The sequence below is a fragment of the Aethalodelphis obliquidens genome, unplaced genomic scaffold (assembly GCF_003676395.1).
Source record: "Aethalodelphis obliquidens isolate GAN/ISIS:26980383/991018 unplaced genomic scaffold, ASM367639v1 scaffold38, whole genome shotgun sequence".
Classification (NCBI taxonomy): Eukaryota; Metazoa; Chordata; class Mammalia; order Artiodactyla; family Delphinidae; genus Aethalodelphis; species Aethalodelphis obliquidens.
Window position 1 is genome coordinate 8,482,586 of NW_020837982.1, and position 22,495 is coordinate 8,505,080.

At 59.4% G+C, this 22,495-nt stretch overlaps 2 protein-coding genes and 1 long non-coding RNA gene across 4 annotated transcripts; 1 reads left to right on the plus strand and 2 right to left on the minus strand.

Moving 5' to 3' along the window:
* Window positions 1–475: 475 nt before the first annotated feature.
* Window positions 476–16,028, minus strand: MYBBP1A (MYB binding protein 1a). Its single transcript, XM_027130748.1, has 27 exons — window positions 15,922–16,028; window positions 15,003–15,310; window positions 14,733–14,831; window positions 13,929–14,012; window positions 13,765–13,839; window positions 13,565–13,672; window positions 12,526–12,701; window positions 12,198–12,365; window positions 11,974–12,091; window positions 10,597–10,892; window positions 9,850–9,960; window positions 9,179–9,304; window positions 8,823–8,990; window positions 8,637–8,736; window positions 6,929–7,025; window positions 6,679–6,830; window positions 6,231–6,317; window positions 5,990–6,151; window positions 5,734–5,904; window positions 5,483–5,640; window positions 4,210–4,462; window positions 3,862–3,987; window positions 3,706–3,774; window positions 3,011–3,124; window positions 2,698–2,799; window positions 1,670–1,818; window positions 476–1,494 (listed from the first exon to the last, which is right to left on the minus strand). Exons 1-27 carry the CDS (start codon window positions 16,001–16,003, stop codon window positions 930–932), a joined length of 4,224 nt encoding a protein of 1,407 aa, XP_026986549.1. The 5' UTR covers window positions 16,004–16,028; the 3' UTR covers window positions 476–929.
* On the plus strand, window positions 15,134–20,291 carry LOC113632946 (uncharacterized). Of its 2 annotated transcripts, XR_003438010.1 has the most exons (4): window positions 15,134–15,249; window positions 15,418–15,491; window positions 15,687–16,832; window positions 19,711–20,291. It is a non-coding gene; the product is annotated as an uncharacterized LOC113632946 (long non-coding RNA). The 2 variants fall into 2 exon arrangements; XR_003438009.1 differs by lacking the exon at window positions 15,134–15,249 and having other exon boundaries at window positions 15,299–15,491.
* GGT6 (gamma-glutamyltransferase 6) lies at window positions 16,470–19,003 on the minus strand. Its single transcript, XM_027130754.1, is given in 8 exon segments — window positions 16,470–16,650; window positions 16,652–16,696; window positions 16,698–16,923; window positions 16,926–17,065; window positions 17,067–17,439; window positions 17,767–17,880; window positions 17,962–18,134; window positions 18,694–19,003. Coding segments are annotated over 8 exon segments (1,383 nt in total). The 5' UTR covers window positions 18,828–19,003; the 3' UTR covers window positions 16,470–16,472.
* Window positions 20,292–22,495: the final 2,204 nt, after the last annotated feature.

A 22,495-nucleotide genomic window follows, 5' to 3' on the forward strand; every position in this document is an offset into this window, starting at 1 on the left:
CAGACCCCCCCCCCCCGCCCTCAGAGCCACACGCTGGGGCGCCAGCCCCCCAGCTTCCCCCGTGGAGCTCATCACATCCCCTCTGCGTCACACACTCCCTCCCGGTACCTCTGCTGGAATCAAGGTGGTTCTGGTCTCGGTGGCCCCGTGTGGCCAGCAGGAGACCCTAAGAGCCCTGCGTCACACACTTCCTCCCGGTACCTCTGCTGGAATCAAGGTGGTTCTGGTCTCGGTGGCCCCGTGTGGCCAGCAGGAGACCCTAAGAGCCAGCCAGCTTAGTGCTCTCTGCCCACAGTTGAAGGGCTGGCGTGGCTTCAATGGTGGGGAAGTTAGTGGTGTAGCCCCCCTCCCCACCAAGCTCTGGGGCACCCTGGTGGGGGGGCTAACCCAGGGGTGGGCTTCCCCCAAAGACCAGCCTGGCCTCGACTGGGGCCCCAGCAATGTTTTCTTGTTGTACAAGAACCAGGTCCAAGTGTTGCTTCCTCTTCCTTCCGGAAGCCAAACTGCTCCTTTATTTTTTAGAGCTGCTGATTGTGAATCTCAGAGTCTTAAGAGAGAAGCCAAATATATTCCTCTTGTAAATGAAGAAATAAAGATATTTAAGTCACGCCCCAGTGGCTCCCGCAGGAAAGCAGCCTGGGGGGTACGAGGCATGGTCACACTTGTACCCCACCCGCCAGATACCAGAGCCCTGGGCCTGGCCCACACCGCTTGGGGAGCCAAGGTCCCAAGCGTGCTGTGTGCCTGAGAGCAGCGGCAGGGCCTAGCCCAGGGCTGGGGTCTCTGAGGCCACGCCTGCTGGGGCAGGACCTGCCAGCAGGCTGGCAGCAGACCTCCCACCCCCGGCGCGGAAGGCAGAATCTCAGACGGTGGCTTGTGTATTAAAATTGCGGTGAAAAAATAGGAGTCTCTAGGGCGGATGGGGACACTCACAGCTTTTTCGCCTTCCTCAGCTGCCCCTTCTTCTTGACCCCGCTCTGGAGGAGGCTGGGGCTCCTGCTGGCCAAAGACAACCTGGCCTTTCTCCGAGGCAGCGCGGACTGCGGCGACTTGCCTGAAACCCCCTTTTGGGGCAGATTCTTCTGACGCTTTTTGGCAGCAGGCTCCTTGGGGGACTCAGGAGACACGGGGGTGGCTCTGCTCACCTGGGACAGCTTCCGATTTTTCTTCTGCAGCTTTGGGGTCTTGGCGGGGCTGCTGGGGCTCGTGGCAGGGGGCTCTGGGGTCGGACTCTTGGAGGCAGGCAGCCCCTGCGCCTGGGACTGGGCTGGGCCCTTGCGCTTGATCTTCCTCTTCCTCTTGCCAGTGCTGGGGGGCTGGTCCCCACCGGCGGCTGCGGGCTTGGCCGCCTCCTCCTGCGTGGCGTCCTCGGACTTGCGTTTCTTACGCTTCTTGGTCTCTGGCAAGAACCCCTTTTTCTTCCGCTTCATGCTAATAGGGCTCGGCGTGGCCTTAGGGACTTCCTTGGCATCCTTCTTCTCTGACTTGGGACGCCTGGGAGGAAGTGAGCAAAGGAAAGAAGTATGTGGTGAGGGCAGGGTTGACCTCTGCGTCCGTGGTCCCCAAGCTGCCCAAAGCTCCCACACTGCGGTGCAGACACCAGGACGTGTGCAACGTGAGGGTCTTCCCAGCCCCTCCCAAGGTGGGGGCCCCCTCTCCCCGAACGTACTGGACTCCGAGGAACTTCATGGCCTGCCAGTAGAGATCATAGAGGCGGCTGGAGCCGGCCGAGTGCGCCCCCTGCTGGAGCCCCTGCTGCAGCCTCGGCTGTTGGCTCTGCAGCACGCCCAGGACAGCGGTCAGGTCCATCGTCAGCTTCTGCAAAGGGGCAGGAAGGCTGTGGCTGCAGTGGTGACATGAGGCATGGCCTGCCTCTCCCTGGCTCCTGGCCCCTGTCCTCCCACCCTTGCCCAGTGAGAGCCACTCTGTGAGCCCACCCCCCTTCTGGACCCTCAGCCAATCCTGCCTGTACATCCCTAGTCTCTCGCGTTGCAAGGAAAAAAGAGCCCCAGGTGCCACGTTCTGTTCTCTTCCCACAGCCCATAAGGCCCACCCACCTCCGGGGTGCCCCATGCAGTGACCTCAGGGTTGCCAATGCCTTTCCTCCTATCTCCCCCTCCCCGTCACATACTGAATGGGTTGTTTTTCAAATCCATGGGCTTCCAGAACACCTCTCCTGACTTTTTACTGCCCCTCTGCGCGTGGCTTCTCAGGGCCGCTGGCCGCTCTGCAAGGCCCCGCCCTGTCTGCTCCCTGCAGCCCCCTCTTGGAAGCTTATCCCACGCCTGGGCTTTGATCGAGTGTCTCCGCTAAGAACCCCCAAACCTCTTCCTCTGGGCCAGACTGGAGGAACCAGAGCCTTGCCCACAGCGGCCCCTTGAGCATCTCACGTTCCACCCGCCCGGCCCGCCTCCGAAGGCCCAGAAACCCGTGCCCCGCGCTCACAGCCGCGTCCTCCCGTGGTCGCCAGCCCTCCCAGCCCCTTCTCGGTTTTCTTACTGGAGCAGAGGGACAGCCCCTGGCTCACCCCACCCCGGCCAGGCACTGGCTGTGGCACCCTCGCCCCTCACACGAAGCCCAGATTCCTGAGCCTAGCGTCCAGAACCTTCCCCACCTGTCTCCCCACCTGCCCCCTCACCTCTGCTCAGACTGCCTACTCTGCCTGCGTGGTGCCCTCCCTCCTGCGCCCAGGCTCACCTCATGATGGATGTTCCTGAAGAGAACGTTGAGCAGCTCCAAGGAAGACAGCTCCTTCTGGCGCCCTGACTTGGTCTCGGCCTCACCCAGCGTCCGCAGGGTCTAAGGAGAAGGCAGCCAGGCTGAGCCCCTCCAGAGAGCTGCCCAAAGCCTTGCTGTTGCCCACACGAAGAGATTGGGGCGCCGAGGAGAGAAATGCCTCCTTGGGGGGACCCCCAACACACCCCCAGGCGCAGGGTCCAGCAACCCTTGCCCCTTGGTTCCCAGAGCACCACTGCCAGTGGGCGGGGGAGCGGAGCCCCGTGGCTGTTACCTCGGTGACCTTCGCCAGGACCTGGTCCAGCAGCTGCTCCCACTCGGGGTCCTTAAAGCACAGCCTCAGCTCCCGCGTGGGCAGGGTCTTCTGGAGCAGCAGGCAGGCCTGGGCCTGGGGGGTGGGTGGAGAATGGGGTGACCAAGAGCCTCGGCACGCTGGGCCAGGGCTGAGGGAACCGCAGGGGGACCCCACGAGCTCCAGGAGCCTGCTGGGCACTAGAATAGGCCACGCGGGAGGCGCTGTCGCCACAGAAGCTCTGGGCTGGGCCCTCACCTGCCCCTTCTTCTCAGGCAGGTGGGAGAACCGAGGCCTGGGGGGCAGCCAGGGCTGTCAGTCAGCCGGACAGGGTTCCTGGCCCTCCACTCACTCAGTGCGTCCTCCTCCTGTGTCTCCAGCCCCCTCGTCCCACCCCCGCCCCCAGGCCTACACCCATCAGCCCGGGGCTTCCTCTGCGCAGGTCAGAGCATGGTCTCTGAGGAGCTGGTGGGCTCGGGCCACACAGGAAGGGCCCCCCACCCCCAGCTGCTCTGGGCCTACAGTGGGGGCGGGGCTGGCCAGGTCGGAGGGGCAGGGCCCACCCTCTGGCCCGCCCAGAGCAGCATTCCCAGGCCTCACAAACAGCTAACCAGCCAGCCAGGAGTCGAGCGGGCAATTCAGACAGGCCCTCAGCTGGGATCTGGGAAGCCCCTTACCTGATGGCGGGGCCGCGTGTGGCTTGCCACGTGCTCGACCACGATGGGGAGCAGGTTCTTACAGAGCATCTGCGGAGGGAGTGATGGGCTGTGAGCTAGGCTGTGAGGACCGGGCCGAGCAGGGGCCCAGGGGGGCGGCCTGGCACTACAACTCACCGGGTGCCGGGAGAAGAGGCTGAGGAACATGGGAGCCGTGAGTGGGCTGCTGCGCTTGGTCAGGAAGGAGCTCAGTGCCGATGAGTAGATCGGGGTCACGAGGCCCAAATCCAAGCAGCTGGCAGCCTGCACCGTGGGAGAGAGAGCTGGTGTGATGCCAGGGAGAGGGGCCCTGGCATGGGAGCAGAGCCTGGGCTGCCTTCAGAAGGCTGAAAGCTGGGTCCCGGGGAAGGCACAGCCTCAACTTCCCATCTGTGAAATGGGCAGATGGTCCCGCCACCTCCTGGGACTGGCTCCCACCGGCTTGCACTTTCCAGGCTGAGCCTTCCCGGGCCAGCGCCTGCTCACCTCTGGGCCCTGGGGCTGGGTGCCGGCGTCAGTGGCGGCTTTCTCCTTCTTCTGGGCCTTGCAGGTGGACTTGCCCACAGTGTTGCCCTTTAGGACCCGGAGCAGGTAGAGGGAGGCGTTGAAGTAGTAGAGGCAGACGGAGGAGTCAGCCTGGCGACCGGCCTGCTGCACCAGCCGCTCCAGCTGGGCGTACAGAGTCTCCACGCGGTCGCCCACGTTGCGGCAGTAATGCCGGGAGCGGCACAGGTGGTGCCTGGCGGGGGAGAGCGGGGTGGGGGTGGTCACGATGTTACCCCCCCACCCCGCCCCACGGCAGGGCCAAGCCCCAGGGTAGGGACGCCGGGCCCCATTTCACAGGCAGGAAACAAACACCTAAAGAAAGGGGTCTGACCAAGGGTGCAGGGGCAGGCCCGGGACCACATGCAGATGGGCCCTGAGGAGAAGCCGGAGGGAAACCAGCTCCCCGGGTGAGGCTCCACCACGGGCCAACACCCCGACCTGGCCACAGCCCCATCTACACCCGCCCCCCGGGGGATGGTGGCTTCCAGGCTCTTTGTAAGACACAAACCAGGGCCTGCGCGCTCAGTACCCTTCGGGCCTGGGCAGTGGGAGGGAGAACTAGATGAGCACGTGGGACCCGGGCCTGCAGGGGGCGTGAGCGGGGGCGCTGTCCACTGCCCCGCCCCACCTGCTCTGTGCTACGCACTCGGCACCTCAAGTCCTTAGGCCTCTGTCTCCACCACCTCCTCTGCTCTCTAGAAGACAGGGAGGGCTCCCCCTGCCACGCTGCGCCGACTCTCTTGCTGGGCTCCCTGCTCTAGCACCACCCACTTGCCCGCCTCCTGGCTGCAAATGCCTCCGAGGCTCCCAGTACTGCGAGGGCCACGAGGCCTCTCGCCTCCATGTGACACGTGTGGACACGCCTTTCTGCCCCGCCTGTGGCCTCTGGGCCTGAGGAGCTCCCGGCACTGCCTAAACTTCTCCCAGGTGGCCTTCCCTGGCACCTCAAGCCTGGGTTAGGTGCCCCTACCGTCTCCCATCCAGCCCCTGCCACAGGCCCAGAATGTCGCCGCTGGACGCCCTATCAGGTTTCCCAGCCTCAGTGACCCCGAGGGCAGGGATGGGACTGGGGGCCCCGTGGTAAGGGCTGCAGAACACACGGGCGGGGCAGAGCTGAGTGAGACTTCCCGAATGATGCGGGCCCCCGGGGCTCCTACCCTTTCTACCCAGGGAACCCCAGAGGCCCGGCTCCCGGGGGCCCGCCCGCGCTCACATGAAGATGCGGGCCGTCTTGTGCAGCAGGTCCTGCTCCTGCTTTGTGCTGCTGGTGCGCATGCTGCGCCGGATGACGTGCAGCAGCGGCTCGAGCACCTCCAGGACCAGGGGGTTCTCGGGCTGCTTGGTCACCAGCACCTCGATCAGGTCCAGGACCTGTAGCCGGGAAGGGTGGGCTCAGCCAGGTGTGGGGACGGGAGCAGAGGGAGACGGGACGGAGGGTGGGGGCGGGCCGCCTAGCGGGCTCACCCTGATCTGGAAGCCCCGCCGGAGTGCCTTCTCCTTCTGTAGCTTGTTCTTCTCGTCCCTCCGGGCCTGGATGCGCAGCTTCTGCTCGGCAAAGAGGCTGGCCAAGTTCTTGTCCAGGGCCATCATGGCCTCATCCCCCAGCTCGTCGTCGTCCTCGCCGTCAGCTCCGCCCTGAGGAACAGATGCCCCGTGAGCGGCCCGGCCTCGTGCAGGAGACGCACACGGACGCAGGGCCCCCAGCCCGGCTCCTGCTCACCAGCGCCTTCCCTGCCTGCAGCACCGCCCGCAGCTGCTCCCGGAAGCCCTGGTCCACGTCCCCGTCCCGCTCCTCCTCGTCGCTCTCCTCGTCATTGCTCTCCTCCTCGTCGCTCTCCGAGTCTTCATTGCCCTTGTCCTCGCCGTCGTCCGAGCTCTCGTCCTGTGGGTGGGCCGCGCGTCATGCCTCTCCACCACTCACCGCGTGTCCGCCCGCCCCCCCGCCCCTCGCTGGCACGAACCTCCACATCCCCCAGCAACTGCCGCTCAGAGGCGTCTGTAACCACCACGTTGTCGTCCTCATTCTGGCTCTCCTCGGGGTTTAGCACCTGCCGGGATTCCCAGATGGCTGACGCACCTGTTGGCCCGGCCCCTTCACCCACCTCAGACCCCTGGGCCCTCTCAACTGCCTTCCCTGACCATGGCCATCTGGTCTCGGCCAAAGGTCCCCATTTCAGGGAGGAAGATGGAGCCCAGGAGAGAAAGCCACTCCCTCCAGTGCCTCCTTGATAAACCCCGTCAGCTCTTGGCAAACCCAGGGTCAGGGTGCACAGCAGGAAACCTTGAAGGAGGCCCCCGACCACCCTGCAGGTTACAGTCAGGACAAGGTGGCAACGAGGCAGCCCTAGTGCAGCCCAGCGCTTGGAGAGCCCCATCCCGGGACCCATTTCCCCAAAGGCCCCAACTTACATCCAGGATGAGCTGCAGGGCACGTGGAGTCAGGTGGGAGCAGATGTGGCTGAACACACTTCGGGCCACCTGACGCATCAGGTGGCTGGGCTGGGCCAAGAGGGCCAGCAGGATCTCCAGCAGCACCTCCACCCACGGCGGCTCCTGCGGGTCTGCGAGCAGGGAAAGGGCTGAGTCTGGGCAGGGCACCAGCGCCCCATGCTGGGTCCCTATTGCCTGCCCCCCCACCCCCCCCGGGACGATGACCCACTGGTGGCCTTGGAACGGGTCCGACGGGGCTTCTCCCCCAGGCTCTTTTTGATGCAGGTCTGGATGTCGCCCAGGAGGTCACAGCTCTCTGTGGGGGACTGTGCAGGACAGGACAGAAATCAGGAGCCAGGCCCCATTCCCAGCCTTTGCTGAGCCAGAAGAGGGGGTGGCCAAGTGGGAGGAGCTGGCATCTGAGGCCTAGAAGACTCCAGACTGCCCTTTCCAGTCACCCTCACAACCCAGAGCAGAGGACCCCAGCCAGACCCCAGGGGCAGCCCAAGAGCTGATGACCTTTTACACGTAACACGCAGGCACGGGGTCTGAGTGCCCTCAGAGACCGTGAAGCCCAACCTGCCCACCGCTGCCAGAGCAGTGGAGAGCCTGACAAGGCTGGCCTGGTCAGGATCACAGGGCACCAGCAGGCCCCAGCCTCCTGATTTGCAGTTCTAGATTTCTCCTCCCACACCAGGCTCGACATTGCTACAGAGAAAGACCTGAAAATCATTGCTCTTAACAAATTTAAACCCATCTTGATAGGGGAATAAGCCCAGACTCCAGAGTTGAAAATAACCTGTGTGACTGTCGGTACCAAAAAGGCAGACTTTCCCCCATAATGCAGCAGGGCAGTGTCAGTGTTGGGAGCAGGGGTGGTGAAGCGAAGGCCAGAACAGGGCCCAAGCCCTGGCCATCTTTGCCTCCAGCTTCCTGGCTGTGGCTGGGTACCTTTTACCCAAGTCAAGCTCGGAGGTCCCTTTTACCCAAGTCAAGCTCGGAGGTCCTCAGAGGCCCAGTGCCAAGCACTGGAAGGGGCATCGAGACCGATTGTTATCCACACAGCTCATGTACGAGCTGGGCTGAGTGCCCAAGACCTGGAAGCGAAAACTCCCAGAAGGGAGTCCCGTCTCCGACTACTCAAGACCTGAAGCAGCCCCACAAGAGCCAGCCCACACAACGCAAGAGGAAAACCTTCAGAGAAACCAGGGTTCAGAGCCGGGAAGAAACCACGAGGCTCAAAAGAGCTGCCGGCACTAAACTCCAAACGTGGTCAAAGTTTCTTGCTGGAAAGAATAGAAAAAGAGACAAAGCTGGTTCTAGAGGAGCTGTCATGAGAAAGAGTATGAGTGACAATGTGAGGAATCTAGTGACAGGGCACAGAACCCCACGTGGGGAGCACCAGACAGAAACACACTACCCTCAACCCACTACTATGGGTTCTGGAAGTGCGAGAGTCAGACAGAAAAGTCAGGACCCCGCTTCTAATTGACCACTGACAGACAGAAGAACTGCCCCCATCGGTGACTGGTATGCCCAGAGCCAGAGCCCCTCTTCTTTACATCCATCACCTCTGGTCAGTAAGGCAGTTTTGGGAGGTCCTGCGGGATAGTGGAGTCAGATCCTTATGTTTGAATCCTAGCCAACAGCTGTATGGCCTGGGGTAAGTTACTTTACCTAAGTCTGTTACCCCACCTGTCAAAAAGAAGATGCGGCTGACTCAGAACTGTGGGGATTACAAACAAAGGACACTGCCTGGGAAAGCTCAGGATGTAGCTGGGGCCCAGTAAGTGGATGCAGTGATTTCGTCCTTGGGCTGTAATTCCAGCCCGCAGCAGTCAGCCTAGGAAACCTGCCAACTTCAACACTCCAGAGCCTCTCCTGGCCACCGCGGACCCCAGGTCTATAACCCCCCCTTCCCTTCCAGGCCGCCATACCTTGAAGAGGTGTATGCCCACCAGGAGTAGCAGGTGCTGGAAGGCAGTGGCCTTGGCCTCTGAGGACTGGGCCTCCAGTTCTTTCAGAGTCTTCAGAGTCCTGGGGGAGACGGGCACACCCTCAGGCACTGTGGCCAGCGTCAGTACCCCAGTGTCCCGCCCATGCTGTGGCAACTGCACCCTCACCGGTCCCAGGCCTGGCGCTGCTGCGTGGTGAAGGCCACCAGGGGAACCACGTTGCGGCTGTGGCTCAACAGCAGGTCTGCGAACCGCACCAGGTGGTAGGTCCAGGGCTGCCCGTCCTGCGTCTGCCCTGGCGCCTGCCGGAACTGCGTGCTGAGGGTCTGCAGCAGGCTGGTAGGGGCGGGGTCAGGGTCACAGGCTGGGCTGCTGAACAAGGCCACACCGCCCCCCCAGCCCCACACTGTGACCCACTGGAACTCACTGGGCCGCAGCTTCAAACTGGAGGGAGCAGCGCCCCGAGGCCACCTTCCTGCCCGCTCGCCCACCCTCAGACCTCTCCCAGGCTGCCCAGCGCCCACCTGAAGAAGGCACTGCCCACCACCTCCCGGGTCCGGCTGTCCAAGGGGTGAGAGAAGTGCTGCTCGGTCTCAGGGATCTGGGACATGGGCTTCTTTGTCTCGAAGAATGAGTGGAAAAAACAAAACCTGGGGAGGGAGGGAGGGAGGGAGGGAGAATAACCCGTGTTACCCTCAGTCAGTGCCACCATTCTGAGCAGCCCATCCTCGGGCCCTCACCGAGGGCCTGGTGCCAGGTGGCAACGATGAGAGAACGGCCATTTCTCAGGTCTGGATCCCCAGCAGAACAGAGCCCAGGCCAGACTAGGGAGAGCACCAGCATCCCTCCCTCACAACCAAGATGTGAGGCTGTGTGGCCTCGGCCAGGGCACCACCGCTTCTGCCTCTCTTGGGGCTGCAGGGAGGGTGGGAGGGGCGCCTGGCAGATGCAGAGGCGAGGACCCCCCAAAACTGCCGACGCGCAAAGGCGTCTGGGGAGGGTGGAGCCAGCCCAAGCCTCTACGGTCCCCCTTCCGAGGGTTCCCCCAAGCAGTTCCCCTAAATCTCCTCCTGCCTAAGGGGCAGGGACAACTTGACCCCCAGGCTCCTGGCTCCAGGGGGACCCAAACTCGGATCAGACAAGAGGCCGCTGCACCCGGGGGGAGTTGGGGTTCAAGCACATCTCATGACGATACCTGGCCACCTCCTCAATCAAAGTCTCCTCCTTCTCTGCGTGCAGGTTGTCCACGATGCTGACCAGGCGGAAGATGAGCCACTTGCGTAGCCGGAACACGGCTCGCTCGGGCCTGTGGGCAGGAGGCAAGTCCGGAAGCCGTTTAGAGGTGGTGAAAACAGTGCCCCCTTGCCCCGTCTTGGAGACAGGAAAACCAATAAAGATCCCCCAACGCCCTTATCACCAGCACGGGGCCACGTATGAGAAAACCGAGGCCTTTAACAGCAAAGGCTCAGGGGCTTCCCTAGCAGTGCAGTGGTTAAGAATCCGCCTGCCAACACAGGGGACACGGGCTCGATCCCTGGTCCAGGAAGATCCCACATGCTGCAGAGCAACCAAGCCCGTGCACCACAACTACTGAGCCTGTGCTCTAGAGCCCACGAGCCACAGCTACTGAGCCTACGTGCCATAACTACTGAAGCCCACACGCCTAGAGCCCGTGCTCCACAAAAAGAGAAGCCACCGCCATGAGAAGCCTGCGCACATCAACAAAAAGTAGCCCCTGCTCACCACAACTAGAGAAAGCCCATGCGCAGCAACGAAGACCCAACACAGCCAAAAATAAGTAAATATACATATTATATACAAAAAAGAAAGAGTGAAGGCTTAGATCTTCCCCACCTCTCCCCGCTTGGGGAACCACGGTACCATGCGAGGGAGGGTCCAGGCCTTTGGGGCCAGCAGGCCCCTCCCCACCAGGCCCACTCACCCGTGGAACAAAGCGTCCTGGGCTTTCTTCTGGTTGTTGGTGCTGAAGTCCACCAAGGAGTCCAGGTTGGGCTGGAGAAACATGTCCCGCAGCCAAGCCACGTAGCCCTTGAGGGCGGGGAGACTCAGGAACTGCGTGACCCGCCAGAAGGTGGGCACGACGGGGAGGCCCTGGTTGGTGACGGACGTGAAGCCCACCACCAGGGCCAACTGCCGCTCGGGGTCGTCCTGGCAGCCCTTCAGGAAGGCCCCCACGTACTCATTCATCTCTGGAGCAAACTTGAACTGGCTCGGGAGCTGCGAGAGGTGGGCATAGCACCGGGGTCACCAGCCAGGAGGGATCCAACAGCGCCCCAGCTTCTTCCACAACAGGCTATACTGAGGCCCAGGCTACACTGAAGCCCCTCCCTTGTACCAGCTGGGCTGCCCAGGCGCCCCAGAGTTTAATCTTTGTAACAACCCTTTGCCCTGGGCCCCTCTGTTCTGCAGATGAAGAAAACGAGGCACAGAAAAGCTTGCAAGTAACTTCTGAGGGTCACGGGGCTCCACGTGGTGCAGCTGGGATCCGGCTCCAGTCAGTCTGGCCCCCCAGTCCATGCACTTAACCACTGCTCTGTCCTTTCTAAGCCTGTCCTTCACCCAGAAGAGAGGAACAGCAGCTCTCCAAAGCTGGTTGTGAAGATGAAATGAGCCACTAACAAACCCAGCAGCACTTCCTGTGAACAGGGCACTGCCTTAAGCGCCTGTGGACAATGAGCCTGGTCATCCTCACAATGACCGAGGAGGGTCCTGCTCCTCTCATCTCACGGGCAAGCGGAAGCAGGCACAGAGTAAGGAAGCAAGCTGCGGAAGGCCACACAGCTGCGGTGGAGTCAGGAGGGAACCTGGCCGACCCAGGTCCGGGATTCCGTGCTCTTAACCACCAGTTGATTCTCCTGTGGTGCACTTAGCTTAGTGTGGGGTGCACAGGCTGCTCAAAACGGCATCGGTGATGATGGCTGTTCTCACTATAGCACTAGCTGGGGGTGGAGGGAGGTCCGGACAGACTGCTGGTGGGATATATAGAGGCGGGGGAGGGGTATACAGCTATAGAGGCAGGGGGAGGGGTATATAGATACAGAGGCAGGGGTTGGGGGGGGTCGGCCCTCAGGTAGCTCACTTTACACAGAGAGAAGGGACACCTAGGTCCCAGGTCCCTCCCAACAGCAGCTGTGCTTGCCCATCCCAGCAGGACCACTGACATGGAGAGGAGAGCAACCCTCTCTTCTGGAAGCCAGCTGACCCCAGAGGCGGCCCCCCCACCCCAACTTCTTGGCAGGAAGCAGCCCAGTCGCCTGGCCCTTTCTGGCAGGGCTGGGCCACAGTGGGCAGCACCTACCTTAGCAGTGACCATGTGCTCCCCATAATGGCGGATCAGGTCCCCCTGCATCACCAGCTGCAGCTGCTCCTTGGACAGCAGGGGCAGGGCCGCGCCCAGCAGGCGGAAACACAGGTAGCTAAGGGGGCGCAGGACAGAGCCTGGTCAGAGCCCTCGGACCCCTGGCCCATCCCTGCTTAACAAACCTGGGAGAAGGGATGGAGAGAGGTCAAGCACTCACGCACCTGGCCGGCCAGAACTGCTTCTTCAGGAGCCCTTGTTCCACAACTTCCTTCCAGAACCGTGGGAAGCTGTCTTCCTGGAGCGCCAGGCGGAGCAGGTCCAAAGCCACGGCAGGCAGCTTGCGTTCCTTCTTCACAGAGGTGGCCGCCATCTTCAGCACAGTCACCAGCCTGCAGAGGAAGGCGGAGGGGACTCAGGGGGCACTCCCTAAACAGACAGAGCCAGGGGCCTGGGGCCACATAGACACCCAACCCCAGGCCATGGCACAAACCTGTGGACGGAGAGGCAGCCCCAAGGCCCAGAGAGCCCATCTCCCCGCCTCCCTCACACCTGGGGATGCTCTCATCTGAGAACAGGTTGACCGGTCCCATCAGCTTCTCCAGCTTCTTAGGCACCTTCTGCTGGGCCAAGAGGAAGAGCTCCAGGTGCTCAGGGGAACCAAGTACTGAATTCAAGTCGGGCTTGAGGACTTTTGGCAGGACCTCCTGCAACATGGCCTCTGGGACCTGGCGTGGGGACATGGGTTGAGGGATGGGGGCCTCCCTCATAGCACCCTTTGTCTCTCCCCATGGGGTGAGTCCTTTGGGCCCTGTTCCACCTGCCAGCCCAAGGAGGGACAGCCACAGTCCACCTTGCCAGGCATCAGAGGGTGTTCCTTAGAAAGCTCAAGTTCCCAAGTCCCTGAAGCTGGGTTTTAAACAAGTACCCCGCTGATGCTAACTGGCCCTGGACCACCCTTTTAATTATTCCTCTCTTGGGTTCTGCAGAACTAGCCCATTTCTTATACAACGTGCCCCACATGAAGGTCCTTTTGGCTCTGTGGCCAGGGCTGTGCAGAAAGCCTTGGCCTGGGATGTACCGGTCCCTGCCTTTTCCTCAGCAGCAAAGGATTCTAGGTACTAGCCCACCTCCATTTCCCACATAGGGCAGTGGGGGCCCCTGAGGGGCCAGCTCTGCCCAAATCAATGGCAAACACGTTGAACCCACCGGGCACATGCCAGGCACTGTTCTAAAACGGCACCATCCAGTATGGCTGCCACTGGCCACATGTGCACACCACGTGCTTAGAATGTACTAATCTGAATGGAAATACACTGAGTGTTCAACACACTGGATTTTGGAAACTTAAAAGAACGTAAACTACCTCTGCAGTTTTTTGCACTGAGCGCACGTTAATACTTTAGACACAGTAACATGTTTTATTTAGTCTAGTAAACCACACCTATTTCTTTCTCACTTTTTAAATGTAGTTACTACAAAACGTCAAGTACCACACACATTTCCGCGGGACAGTGCTGTGTTTCCATGCGTAAACTCGCGTCGTCTCCATTTTCCTCTACAACAGGCAGCGTTACCCCAGGCCCCGTACCTGCGAGAGGATGTCCACCAGGGCCTTCTGGGGCTGCTCCTGCAAGTGGCTGTAGTGCTGGCCCAGGACTTGCAGCAGCTTCACCGACTGCATCAGTGCCTCCGAGTCCTGGTACCCCCAGAGGCAGAGAGGGTGTGAGCAGGGCATGCCCCTCTCCCCCCACCACTCCAAGCCAGTCCACATACCCCCAAAACCCTTACCTTCACCAGCCTGCCTGACTGAAAGAGGGCTAGCACCCCAAACAGGTTTCCAAAGAGAGCAGGTCTCACCATCCCCTAGAAAAGGATTCCAGGCACTGGTGAGAAGGATCCAAGTGTTCCCCAACCCTGGGGCCGCTGACCTCCCCGGGGCCACTGACTCTCACCTTCTTAACCTTCTGCAGGTCATATTTCTCTTGTATTTGCTGCAGGATGCTGCACAAGGGGATGTCTTCAAAAGCCTGTAACAGCTGCCAGGAGGAAAGGAGGGGTTCTGGGGGAGCGGCCCAGCCACATCCCAAAGGCCTCCATCTCCTCCCACTTCTCCCTTCAACTTCTGCCCAGAGGCCACCCCCGCTCCCAGCCCAAGGATGCCTCCGAAACTGCCTACCCGCCTCTGAGCAGTGCTGATGATAGAACACAGCTGTGAATGGAACTGAATCTTGCCTCCCTACCCCATGCCCAGCTGGGGTTCAGAAAGTACCTCCTCGGGCCGCTAGATTGCTCGACTGCGATTCCCAAACACTCCGTCCCCACAGCCTGCTCTGAGCTCCCCCCAGGCAGACCCTCAGGGACCAGGTCTCTACAGCCCTTCCATTTGTTCAGACTCCTTAGAGATAGCCTAAAATTAGCTGAAGTGCCCCTTGGGAGAAGAGGGCCCCGAACCCTGCAGAGGTAAGAGAACTCATCCCAAAGCTTACTACCCCCAGTAAGTGTACCTCAGAGGCTGGTCAACCCGTGTACCCCAAAGCGAACTCAACCTTCCACTGCACCTGCCTGGGCTTCTCTGCACACAGGCCGTGCTCATGCAGTTTTCTCCGCGTCCACGTGGGGACACCTCCCATCAACTCGGATGCCACCCCATCAATTTCTCAGCTGCCACTTCTCCTACAGCTGGGACATCTGCCCTTCTCACTCCCCCACCGTTTTGATCAGCAAGGCTGAACCCATTCCAGGAAGCACCACCTCACCTGCGCCAGGGCCAGACTGTAGCAAGGCCGGGCTGTTTCTCGTCCGACCCCGAGCCCAGTGATTAGGCGCTTCAGGGAGTACTTCAGCTCGGATGATCCCTGAGGAACCAAGCACATACCCAGGTGGGGCGGTGAAAAGAACCGTCCGGCACCCGCTCATCCCTTTTCCTCCACGTTCGCGACCACATAACCCCGGGCCCAACTCCCGGGGCCCGCCGCTACATCTTTGCCGGGATCTATACAGCCCCGTCCCAGGTCCCGCCACCATACCTCTGGCCTTGCGCGCAGATACTCCAGCAGCTTCTCCGTGGCCTCAAGCCGCGTCTCCTGCTGCGGCTTCGCAATGTCCCAGAAGAAATCCAAAAACTCGCGGCTGTGCTTGAGCAGGCCATGACGGTCGGCAGGCCGGGCGCCACTCTTCGGGGCCTCTCCCGGAGCCGGAGGCTCAGCAACGTCCGTACTCTCCGTCTCCGCCATGCTTGTCGAACACGTGGGCTCTGAAGACTGCCTCTTCCAGGTCGGGTCGCGGCGCATGCGCACTGAAGTGGGTCGGCTGGGGGCGGGGCGGCCTGGCTCTTCTGTTCTCAGGGAGATCAGGAGTTTGAATTTTATTCTGATCGTGATGGGGAATCACTGGAGGGTTTTACGCAGGGACAAGGCTTGATCTTACTTACACTTTTAATAGATTATCCTGCTGTGTGGAGGACGGATTGTAGGAGAGCAGAGTAGAAGCAGGAAGACCAGTTGGATCGGACCAAGGTAATGTGAGAAAATTCCAGCTAATTTAGAGCTGGTAGTGGGTGATGGAAAAGAGAGGGATGTTAGGTTTGGGGCTAACATCAGCGGGTAGGCTGTGGCATCACTTGAGCTGGGGGAAGAATTTTCTTCGTTGTGGGGAGCAGTAAGGGGGAGGTGGTGGGGTTGAGTTCTTTAAATCAGAGATACCTCTTACAGGGCGGCTGAGGAGTGCTACTGGCCACGCCTGTTTCTTGGCTTGAGAACCTGTCTCTGGAGAATCGTCGTTCAGAGACCCTGGCGCTCTGGGAAGTGGGGAGGTGAGGGCCAACGCTGGCCTTGAAATTCCACACACCCAGCTCCAGCCCCTTTTGTAGCCCGAGACACCCAACTACTCATCCTCCCAACCACTTCCTTGCTCTGCTGTTTCAGAAAGTGAGAATAAGTGGTTTACCTTGTACATGTGGTGCCCTAGAAGGTGAGAAGACAGCAGCCCGGCTCTGTGTCCCTGGGTAGGGGTCTCCTGTGTTGTCCATGGGCGAAGCCCAGACACCAGGTGCCTAAAAGGCTGATGCGAAAGTAACCAAGAAGTAGGAATGGCACGTGGCGTCCAGGAGGCTTGATCTTTATGTGGTTTCCAGCCCAGATGAGGGAGATCAGTGGAGTGTGGCCTGAAGGGGAGCACAGGATCTGCCTGCCCTGCCCGGAGGCCCAGAGCTTAGGGAGGGGCGTGGCTTTTTTCCACCTGTCCTTCCCGGAGCTGGATAAGAACTCAGGGCCGTCCCCAGGCCCTGGTGTTCCTTCCTCATTGTCCTCAGGTTCCTTAGCTGAAAAAACTCAAGTCCAGGCGACTGATCAGGCCAGAAGTTGAGGGCCTAAGCCAGCAGTGGGCACAGGATTGGTGCACACTCTTCATGTACTCCATTGGTGCTGGGCCCACTCTGCCCTGGCCTCCAGGCTTGAGACCCCCTACTCCCACCCACCCCTGCCAGGCACCGCCCCACCTTAAAACCCCTGAAAGGAGCAGCAGCCACTGGGGACACTGGAGACATGGGCATGCTCTGCGGGGGCTGACACCTGAAGCAGGGTCCCTTGGCCACAAGTTCCGGGGCTCTCTATTGGTCCTTGCTGGCCCTGGGTTTGGGGCCCAGCCAAGTGGCTGAGCAGTGAGTGAGTCATGACTGGCAGCTGCAGGGGTCCCTGAAGGCATGAGCCCCAACATGTCGGCCTGTGTCATCTGAGCTGTCAAGAAGGATGAGGGGACAGGCCCAGGCACTGTTTGCAGACTCGGCCACCAGCTTGCTGAGTAGAACCCCAGCACTTGGGGACAGGCGTCCAGAGCTGAAGGAACTGTTGAGCGAGGAGGTAAGGAGCACAGAGGCGGTGCTGTCCATGGTGGCCAGGACACTGCTCCCGGGGCTGACGGCAGCTTGTAGGGGTGCTGGGCAGGGCTGTGCCCCCCAGACTGTAGAGCTGCCTCCAGTAGTTCCAGGCCAGCTGAGGGGCTGGGGGTGGTGAACAGGATGCCCTGGGGCACAGGTAGCTGCAGTGCTGGCTCCAAGGTGGGCATGGGCCTAGCTGAGGGGCCCTCCAGCCCGCAGACTCAGTAGAGCATCCCTGGCAAGGTCTGGGGTGGGAGCAAGTGCAGCCCGGTGGAGCACAGCTGCCAGTTTGGGGTTGGTGGCTCGGGCCCCAGGGCCCAGGGGAGTCCCATCAGTGTGGCAAAGTAGGGGACAGAGGCCCTTTGTGCCCTGGGCTGCGTCTACCAGAAAGCCCTCTTGAGCCAGCATGGTGGGGCCTACCAGCAGGTGTGGCGAGGGCAGGCGGGCAAAGCCTGTGTGTAGCAAATGCAGGGCAGGCAGAGCCGAGGGTAGCCCCAGGCCGGGGGCCGGGGGCCGGGGGCCGGGGTCTGACGTCAGGGCGGTTGAGTTGCCTGAGGAGCTACTATGGAAGAGGCCCCAGAACACAGTGCCTGGGAGGAGACAAAGGGGTCACACAGGGGTCCGGGGCACTGACTGGTGTCAGGGGCACTCAGTAGTCCCAGGTGAAGGGTCACTGACTTAGCCTGGGGTTAGTGGTTACTGACTAGGCCTGGAGACAGGCATCAATAACCAGGCCTGGGGTCAAGGTCATACTGATCTGGGATCAAGGGTCACAGCCTAGAGTTGGGGCTACTGCCCAAGTCCTACGTCCTGCTCACCAGCCAGCCTTGAAGGCCAGGGGCCACTGACTGCCTGAGTTCTAACTTACTGATCATGCCCAGGGTTGGGGTCGCTGGCTGGGGTTGGGGGTCACTGACCTAGCCCTGTGGCATGAGGATGCACCACCGCCAGACACAAAGCTGCTGCAAGTCCAGCATCCACGACGTTGCCCCCGGCAACAGACAGCTCTCCACCCAGGTGGGAGCACGTGGCTGCAGCAAGAAAGGGGCTGTCTCGGGACTGGGACCCGTGACCCCGGCCCTCCCCTCCCCCGAGCTGCTCCTAGCACTGACCTGTAGGGCCGATGATGCTGCCGCGGTGGTACACGCCAGGCCTGTGGGAGCGCCCACTGGCTGGAGGGGCCCCAGAGCCCAAGGTTCCTGGAGAGGCACAGCTCTGTGGAGTTGCCTCACGGACAGGGAGAAGCCAACGGCCACCAGCCCCGGGCAGACTGCCAGCCTTGTTCCTGCAGAGAGGGATGTCCCGAGCCAGGACCAGGCAGGCAGACACCCAAGAACCCAGCAAACAATTCCCAAAAGGTTTGGTCTTGCTTGCAAGGAGGAGTATAAGTTTGCCAAGGAGAAAGGGCCTCCTGGCAGAAGTCACAGCCTGTCTGGAGACACAGAGATGGGAAAGAGCTTGGGGGAAACTGAGTCTCTGGAGAGGAGGTTGGAGGGACGCCTGAAGGGGGCTTGGCAGGCCTGAGGCGCAGGGCCCGGCCAGGTGTAGCCAGGACCAGCCTGCCCAGCAGGTGCCTCGTGCACCAGCGGGTGGGAGCTGGGAGCCTTCGGCAGAGCAGCCGGCAGGGCCGACTTGATACAAATGTCCCTTCAGATGCACAGACCTTGGACTGACCGGCACAGGCCAGGCCTGGGGCTGCAGCCGGGGGTCCCCCCACTCAACCAGAAGTTTCCTAGAGCTGGCCAAGCACGGGGTTGTCTGGCGCTCCTTAGGGGCTCCAGAGGGAGACACTTGCCAGCCTCAGTCCTGAGTTGCTGGGTGCCCAGACCCCTTCCCTACCTCACCCAGAGGAGTCCTGGGGCCCCGAGGGATGTGGAATGAGCTGCTCTGATATCTCACCCTCTTCCTCCTCAGACTCCAGGCTTGGTTCCCAGACCAGCAGCTTCTGGTAGAGCACAGGCCCTGCTATAGGTTCCATGGCCCACGGTGCCTGCCCGCCATCCAGGCTGAGTCTCTGGAGGCCCTGCCCAAGCCTGAGCCGGTGGGGAGGAGGTGGAGGCACCCTTGGGGAAGGGTGGTGGGCAGGGCACGGGGCCAGGGAGGCTGTGAGTGACCCTGCCCCACCAGGGCACAGGGCCCGAGGAGCTCTTGTGGCAGGGGACCCCGTCAGGGGAAGGAGAAGCCCAGTCCTAGGGCCACAGCCCCTGAGACCCAGGGCACCCGCAGGCCGCTCCTTTTAGGGGATGCCGCCTTTGGATCCCGGTCCTGTTAAGGCTCTAATCTAGGGACGGGAAGCTTGAGTGAGAACTGCAGTACATTGGCTTGGATCAGGGCTCAGCATGGTATGGGGGTTTCTGGTCTCTGGCTTGGGTCAAGGCTCAGCCTGAGGCCACTCCAGGGGTCTGGGTGGGGAGCAACTTGGGTGGTGAAGGTACCTACCTCCCTGGGCACGTTATGCGGCCCTTATCCAGCAGGTGGCGCCATAGGGCTCCTGGGGAGCTGCAGCCTCCTTCACTCTGGGTTTCACTTCAAGGAGTTCTGTGGGAAAATCATAGAACTCCAAAGAGTGCTGCAGTCTCATCTGTTGTCCAGTCATCTCTCTGCTGATCACGCTCTGCTATGAGCGCCTCAAACCCCAAACCCTCCGCTATGCTCTCAGCGGACCATCTGTCCTCCCACTTCACATATCAGAGCCAACACAAGAAGCCCTCTATATCCACCCCCAACTACAAACCCACCTTCCACCCCACTCCAATGGAAAAGCCTATTCCCTGCCTCTGGTTCTGGCCCCGACCTCTCCCCCACTTCTTACCTCCTGCTTCCCCAGGGACCTCATTCAGTGACCCCCTTCTCTCCTGTAGCTTCACATCTCTGCGGGTTCCTTCAACAACATTGAAGTGTCGAGTCTCCAGAAATTCCTCTCCTAGGTATGTACCCAACAGACATGTACTAGAATGTTCATAGCTGCACTAGTTGGCACAGCCCCAAACTGGAAAGCTCACACACCCATTATCAGTAGCACGATTGTAGTTACACAGTGCAATACTCTGCAGCGGTGAGAATGAGGGGTCTACAATTGTATGCAATGATAGAGATGGATCTTACAAAGACACAACGACTGAAAGAAGCCAGGGACGAAAGAGCACATCCTATTTGCTTCCATCTGTATAAAGTACAAGAACAGGTGAGCCTAGTTCCTGCCATTACAGGTCAGGAGGAGGCAGAGAGGGCTTCTGGGATGCTTGGTGATGTTGTTTATCAATCTGAGGTCGGTTGCGTGGGTTCCTGATTGTGAAAGTGCATCCAGCTGTACGTTTGTGACACGTGCACTTTTCTGGAGGTATATTGCATTTCAATAAAAAGTTTTTTAAAAAGCTGGAGTATTTTCTCCATTAAAACCACAGCCACACTCGGTGCTTTGTGACCGCCTGGAGGGGTGGGATAGGGAGGGTGGGAGGGAGGGAGACGCAAGAGGGAAGACATATGGGAACATACGTATATGTATAACTGATTCACTTTGTTGTAAAGTAGAAACTAACACACCATTGTAAAGCAATTATACCCCAATAAAGATGTTAAAAAAAAAAAAAAAACCACAGCCACAAAAATCGTCCTTTCATCTCACTTGGCTCTCCAGCCACTTCTCTTTCTCTCGGCCTCTTCACAAGCAGGTAGAGTGGTTAACTTGGTGTGCATTGGGAGTTTTTAAAATCAGATTGCTGGGCTCCGTTCCCAGAGGTTCTGACTTTGTAGGTCTGGGGTAGGGGCCAGAAATTTGCTTTCGGAACTCCCAGGTGATGCTGCTGCTACCAGTCCTGAATGAGCACTGATCTACAAAAGATACACACCTGCTGTTGCCACTTCCTTGCCTCCCATTTTTTCCCCCTCAGCCCACTACAAGCTGGTTTCCATCCCCAAACCGCCAGAGAAACCTTCAGTTTCTAGGCTTTCTGATTTCTTGGACCAATAACTTACCAACCAACCGGAGATACCAGCATAGGGTGGCCAACTTTTTATTTTGCCATGGATTGGGTGTGGGAGGGTCACAATTACCATCTGTGTTCATTTCATAAAATAATTTGATTTCACTTCCTGTTAATACAATGTGGGAAGGTTATAGTGTCGGAATGAAGGTCAGGCCTTCCTTCCTGAGAAAACGCAGCTGGGAACCTTATGTGTCTATATGCCCCATCCTCAGACTGGCCTCTGCACTCCTAGCACTGGCTCCCTTTATCCAGCAGACAGTCTGTGGCACCTGTCCAGCCAACATTCCTCTGTCCTTAGAACTATGCCCTGGCAAACTCTTTGAGACCAAGACCTCCACTGACTGGGTCCGGGAGACCTCTCCCTGTGTGGTCTTTCTCATTCCCACAGCTCTGGGCCTGGACAGCACTGCCCCACACCTCCGGAGATGCCTATTAGCTAAGCTCCAGTTAGATGCCAGACAGGTTTCGGGGGTGAATAATGGTCAGGCCAAAGGGCAAATGGTGCCAATCATTTCAGTGGGAGTTGGGAATGGAACTAGGTTCCAGAAACCTGGGTCTGGTCCGATCTACAAGCCTTAGCAATTGCCCAGCTATGAGACCAAAGAGCCCGGAGACAGTGACAGAGATGTCAATGATTTATTGGGTAGGGAATCTTACAAGTCTGAAGCAAAGTCCTGGAGGGGCACCCCACCACGGGTGGTGGACGGCAGGCAGGCAGGCAGGCACCCCACCATGGATAGCGGGCGGCGAGCAGGCAGGCCGGACACGACAAGCTTCAGTACTCAGGGAAGAAGGAGGCTACCTTTTATAGGGGGAATTGACGTCAGGTTGACTCATCAGTTACCAGGGAAACCAGCGGCTGGGGCAGGGGCAAGTATGTAGGTAATTACTGATTAAGCCCTATGATTAAGAGGATTGGGTAGTCGTGTGAGTAGGGTGTAGGTTAAGCAGGGACTGGTCAAGCAGGGGATATACAGAGAGCAAGAGAAGCCATCTTGAGTGGCCTGACCACAGAGCCTCAATCTACAATGCTAAGATGATAATGGATAAGCCTCATCCCTGCAACTATACACACACACACGCACAGGTGTCTCTGAGTGTGAAGGGTAGGACTATAGGTTGATTCATGCCTTCATCATTTATTTTTAAACTATTATTTATTTTGGCCACACTATGCGGCTTGCGGGATCTTCGTTCCCCAACTGGGGATTGAACCCGGGCCCTAACCACTGGACTGCCAGGGAATTCCATATTTTTAAAGTTTTTTATTAAAGTATAGATGATTTTCAATATTATACTAGTTTCAGGTGTACAACATAGTGATTCAATATTTTTATAGGTTATACTCCATTTAAAGTTATTACAAAACAATGACTATATTGATGATTTCATTCTCTTAAAAGTTCTCAACTTTATCCTAATGGTTCTGCACATTAGAATCACCTGTAAGCTTTAAAAGCTCCTACTACCCAGGCAGACCAATTAAAAAATTAAATCAAACTCTTTAGGTTGGAGATTCATCAGTTTTTAAAAATTAATTAATTTATTATTTATTTTTGGTTGCCTTGGGGTCTTTTTGCTGTGCGTGGGCTTTCTCTAGTTGCGGCGAGCGGGGGCTACTCTTTGATGTGGTGCGTGGGCTTCTCATTGCGGTGGCTTC